Source organism: Schistocerca nitens, chromosome 6 (assembly GCF_023898315.1).
Source record: "Schistocerca nitens isolate TAMUIC-IGC-003100 chromosome 6, iqSchNite1.1, whole genome shotgun sequence".
NCBI lineage: Eukaryota > Metazoa > Arthropoda > Insecta > Orthoptera > Acrididae > Schistocerca > Schistocerca nitens.
The window spans coordinates 660,094,414-660,100,413 of record NC_064619.1 but is presented as its reverse complement, the minus strand read 5'-3'; the positions used below and the strand labels follow the sequence as shown (position 1 = coordinate 660,100,413).

Below are 6,000 nucleotides of genomic sequence, written 5' to 3'. Positions count from 1 at the left end.
AATCGACAGCAAGGTTAACAAAATAGAAAATGTAATACCAGAGCTAGTTCATAAAGTATTCGTCCACCATCTGAACATGCCGAAATTCTGGGCGCAGTGATTAAACTATAACGCTGACCCACGGCACACACTGGAGTCAACCGTGCGCGGCCCCACTCTATCGCCTGTCGTGGCTCTGAACGGCTCCGATACGGTGCAATTAGCGCCGTGGGCCGTGAGGGTAGTGAGACGACGCTGATCGAAAGGAAACTTGTTCTGCGCTTACATAATGAGTGCAAATATTCTTACGACATTGCTAAAGTAGTCTGTAGACTTAGATCGACGGTTCCGTCGATAATAGACCGATTTTGCGCAACTAAATCATTAAGGAACCAAAGGCGTACCGGACGCCCTCACACTTTGCCTGATGCAGACGTGAGATTTATCATGAGGGAAATGAAGAGTAAACCTAAAATCAGCGCTCCTAAGTTGGCTGTGGAGTTAGAGTCTAGGAAAGAAGGTATGTGCCAACACAATCACAAATATGGATATCACGGCCGGGTTGCGCGCAACAAATTTAGGGTCAGTGAACAGAATCGAAAGAAACGTCTTCATTTTGCGATGGACATAGATTCAAAAAGAAAGATTTCTGGAATAGAGTAATATGTTTTGATAAGAGTAAGTATAGCGTATTAGGGTCGGTTGGCAGGCGAGTGGTGTGGCGTAAGAATGTGGAGATGTTGCCACGCAATCTTGTGCCAACGGTTAAACACAGTGGTGGGTCCCTGATGGTGTGAGGCTGTATGAGTACTGCAGGTGTTGGAAAATGTGGTGTCACCGCCAGACGCCACACTTGCTAGGTGGTAGCTTTAAATCGGCCGCGGTCCATTAGTACATGTCGGACCCGCGTGTCGCCACTGTCAGTGATCGCAGACCGAGCGCCACCACACGGCAGGTCTCGAGAGACTTACGAGCACTCGCCCCAGTTATACGGACGACGTAGCTAGCGATGCACACTGTCGAAGCCTCGCTCATTTGCAGAGCAGATAGTTAGAATAGCCTTCAGCTAAGTCCATGGCTACGACCTAGCAAGGCGCCATTGCAATTGATAGTTATCGTATGAAGCATGTCTCATCAAGAACGCTGTATACAAATGATGGATTAAAGTTAAGTATTCCAGAAGCTACGTACTTTTCTTTATAGCATTCATTACGTATCCTGTTTCAGACCTATCTCTAGCCTGCGTCAGTAACGCGTGCCTTTCGGCTACTTCCAAGTGGCGTGGTTGTCTTACTACGCCACAACAGAAAATTACATTTTATGGAAGGTACAATGTAACACCATATGTATATCAATGTTTTAAAGGACAGTCTGTATTCTAGCGCCGAAAAATTAGGTCTGCAAGGAAATAACATTTTTCAACAAGATAACGGCCCAAAGCATACGGCTCTAAATACAAGGCTGTGGCTCCTGTACAATACCCCAAAACAACTTAACACCCCTCCTCAGAGCCCACACATTAATTCTATTGAACACCTTTGGAAAGTACTGGAAGATAGCATCAGCAGTAGACACATTTCTAACAAGAGAGATCCAAAAGAAGCACTTCAAGACGAATGGGACAAAATTCCAGCCTTTCTGACGGCAAACTTGGTCAAGCCGATGCCTAGACGACTACGAGCAGTAAGAGTTGCTAGAGGAAACCCCACTAAATATTAAATTTTGTAATTGAAATCATATTTTCAGATTGTAAATTTTGAAAAAATGTGAGTGGACGAATACTTTTTGAGGTGTCTCTTGAATAAATTCTCCGTTTTGTCAAAATTGCTATCTCTACGGATGTATTTATTTCTTTGTCCACGAATAAAAATGACTTACCAAGGTTCGTTGCATATGACTGGATGTTCACATTTTATGTTACCTTCCTTTCACGTGACATATATTTAGTGTTTAAAAAAAATTATAACTAGACGAATACTTTATGGACTCACTGTAAATTTTAGCGGTGTATTATAAAATGGGTCATATATTTATTGTAATGTATTGTATAAATGGCCGGCCGTAGTGGCCGTGCGGTTAAAGGCGCTGCAGTCTGGAACCGCAAGAACGCTACGGTCGCAGGTTCGAATCCTGCCTCGGGCATGGATGTTTGTGATGTCCTTAGGTTAGTTAGGTTTAACTAGTTCTAAGTTCTAGGGGACTAATGACCTCAGCAGTTGAGTCCCATAGTGCTCAGAGCCATTTGAACCATTTTTTTATTGTATAAATGGCTCTTATATACGGTATATTGTGTGTACATGTATGACGTTGCACTGACATCCGTTCATGTCTTCAGGGTACTTCATTTCTTTAATCAGGGTGTTCGTATTGCGAGATCGTGGTATTGCGATGTTGCAGGGCATGGCTGACAGCCACGAGTTTGTCCCGGCTACCGCCGAGCAGGTGGCGACCATCAGGAGTCAGCTGGGGACCGACGAGGAAGACATCCGGCAGGCCGTCGCGTCCCTGCGTGACTGGCTCAGGATGCAGCCCCACCTCCCCGACCACATAGGTCAGTAGTATAGAGCTACAGGCCTTCTGGCAGCCGATCGGCTGGCAGCGCTAACGGTGGGAGGAACTGGCCTCTCGTTGAAGAATACCGCAACTACCGTAGGGGGTGTGGTTGCCATCCTTCGCGGTGTATCGGGACCGTCACCATTGTGTACCTTCCAGTCCAGACATCCCGACTTGAACCAGTTTTGTCCCGATTTTGCAAACTACTGTTACGAGCGTGGCTCAAGTACTGAAGTAAAGCCATCTGTTAAGGGCATTACGTAAATGCAGCCTCAGTTAGTTTTGTTTATGTCAACAAGTTTACGTTGACAAGTTCGTCTCATAGATGGCGTTGCATGTTGCGTATCCTGTATCGACAATGCAGGCACCTTCTAGATCTAGCGCCATCATTCGAGAAAATACCAGACTTCTCCAGTAGTACGGGGCTGGCAGGAATCGGGCAGTTCCCATTCGATTAGCGATCTGATAAGACAATTCTTTCTAAATTTAACACGAACAACGAGTGTAAATTAGTAATGTCTGAAGCGTTTACTGTGGCTATATAGGGCGTGAATTGTATAGTGACGTGTACTTCGATGACTAAAGTGTTATTGTGGACTGTTTACCGTTTAATAAACTTATCTCATCATAGATTACGAAAATGCCTACGGATGAAATAAGAAAGTGCCACTTTTCGGATGATTACACAAAGGAGTGGTCTTTTGTCAAGAAAGGACATATGGATCAGGAAGTTGTAATCTCGCCCCTCCTTCCTTCTTCCATCTATTGGCTGCATTAAACAATGCCCAGTCCAAGTTTGTTGTTGTTTTTTTTGGGAGAGGAGACCAGACAGCGAGGTCATCGGTCTCGTCGGATCAGGGAAGGACGGGAAAGGAAGTCGGCCGTGCCCTTTCAAAGGAACCATCCCGGCATTTGCCTGGAGTGATTTAGGGAAATCACGGAAAACCTAAATCAGGATGGCCGGACGCGGGATTGAACCGTCGTCCTCCCGAATGCGAGTCCAGTGTGCTAACCAGTCGGTCCAAGTAATTAAGAAGCAAAGTCTTTTATGAAGATTGCGAGGAGCGAAGATTACAAAAAAATTCCAAATTTACTTAGGTTGTCATGCTGAGATGGCTCCAGTTCTTCTTATCTAGAGATCTGATTCTCGAAGCTGAAAATCTAACATCAGGTCCTTACGGCTGGTTTGAACTAAATTTTTTTTTTTTTTGGTCATCAGTCTACTGACTGGTTTGATGCGGCCCGCCACGAATTCCTTTCCTGTGCTAACCTCTTCATCTCAGAGTAGTACTTGCAACCTACGTCCTCAATTATTTGCTTGACGTATTCCAATCTCTGTCTTCCTCTACAGTTTTTGCCCTCTACAGCTCTCTCTAGTACCATGGAAGTCATTCCCTCATGTCTTAGCAGATGTCCTATCATCCTGTCCCTTCTCCTTATCAGTGTTTTCCACATATTCCTTTCCTCTCCGATTCTGCGTAGAACCTCCTCATTCCTTACCTTATCAGTCCACCTAATTTTCAACATTCGTCTATAGCAACACATCTCAAATGCTTCGATTCTCTTCTGTTCCGGTTTTCCAACAGTCCATGTTTCACTACCATACAATGCTGTACTCCAGACGTACATCCTCAGAAATTTCTTCCTCAAATTAAGGCCGGTATTTGATATTAGTAGGCTTCTCTTGGCCAGAAATGCCTTTTTTGCCATAGCGAGTCTGCTTTTGATGTCCTCCTTGCTCCGTCCGTCATTGGTTATTTTAGTGCCTAGGTAGCAGAATTCCTTAACTCCATTGACTTCGTGACCATCAATCCTGATGTTAAGTTTCTCGCTGTTCTCATTTCTACTACTTCTCATTACCTTCGTCTTTCTCCGATTTACTCTCAAACCATACTGTGTACTCATTAGACTGTTCATTCCGTTCAGCAGATCATTTAATTCTTCTTCACTTTCACTCAGGATAGCAATGTCATCAGCGAATCGTATCATTGATATCCTTTCACCTTGTATTTTAATTCCACTCCTGAACCTTTCTTTTATTTCCATCATTGCTTCCTCGATGTACAGATTGAAGAGTAGGGGTGAAAGGCTACAGCCTTGTCTTACACCCTTCTTAATACGAGCACTTCGTTCTTGATCGTCCACTCTTATTATTCCCTCTTGCTTGTTGTACATATTGTACATGACCCGTCTCTCCCTATAGCTTACCCCAACTTTTTTCAGAATCTCGAACAGCTTGAACCATTTTATATTGTCGAACGCTTTTTCCAGGTCGACAAATCCTGTGAAAGTGTCTTGATTTTTCTATAGCCTTGCTTCCATTATTAGCCGTAACGTCAGAATTGCCTCTCTCGTCCCTTTACTTTTCCTAAAGCCAAACTGATCGTCACCTAGCGCATTCTCAATTTTCTTTTCCATTCGTCTGTATATTATTCTTGAAAGCAGTTTCGATGCATGAGCTGTTAAGCTGATTGTGCGATAATTCTCGCACTTGTCAGCTCTTGCCGTCTTCGGAATTGTGTGGATGATGCTTTTCCGAAAGTCAGATGGTATATCGCCAGACTCATATATTCTACACACCAACGTGAATAGTCGTTTTGCTGCCACTTCCCCCAATGATTTTAGAAATTCTGATGGAATGTTATCTATCCCTTCTGCCTTATTTGACCGTAAGTTCTCCAAAGCTCTTTTAAATTCCAATTCTAATACTGGATCCCCTATCTCTTCTAAATCGACTCCTGTTTCTTCTTCTATCACATCAGACAAATCTTCACCCTCATAGAGGCTTTCAATGTATTCTTTCCACCTATCTGCTCTCTCCTCTGCATTTAACAGTGGAATTTCCGTTGCACTCTTAATGTTACCACCGTTGCTTTTAATGTCACCAAAGGTTGTTTTGACTTTCCTGTATGCTTAGTCTGTCCTTGCGACAATCATATCTTTTTCGATGTCTTCATTTTTCCTGCAGCCATTTCGTCTTAGCTTCCCTGCACTTCCTATTTATTTCATTCCTCAGCGACTCGTATTTCTGTATTCCTGATTTTCCCGGAACATGTTGTAAGTAGGCTGTTTATGTTTTCTTATTGGCAACGTTACGTAGCGCTCTGTATGAAAATCACTGGCTGTGCTGTGTGCAGTCTGTGGCTGGTTTGCATTGTTGTCTGCCATTGTAGTGTTGGGCAGCTGGATGTGAACAGCGCGTAGCGTTGCACAGTTGGAGGTGAGCCGCCAGCAGTGGTGGATGTGGGGAGAGAGATGGCGGAGTTTTGAAATTTGTAAGACTGGATGTCATGAACTGCTATATATATTATGACTATTAAGGTAAATACATCATTTGTTCTCTATCAAAATCTTTCATTTGCTAACTATGCCTATCAGTAGTTAGTGCCTTCAGTAGTTAGAATCTTTTATTTAGCTGGCAGTAGTGGCGCTCGCTATGTTGCAGTAGTTTGAGTAACGAAGATTTTT

General features: G+C 43.6%; 1 protein-coding gene across 1 annotated transcript in view; it reads left to right on the top strand.

The window, feature by feature from the left end:
- The first annotated feature begins 2,379 nt into the window (after nt 1-2,379).
- Nucleotides 2,380-6,000, top strand: part of LOC126263556 (retinol-binding protein pinta-like) — a 104,099-nt gene continuing 100,478 nt past the window's right edge. The window contains exon 1 of the mRNA XM_049960648.1: nt 2,380-2,530. Within this exon, the coding sequence (XP_049816605.1) occupies nt 2,380-2,530 (151 nt within the window). The remainder of the gene's footprint in view (nt 2,531-6,000) is intronic.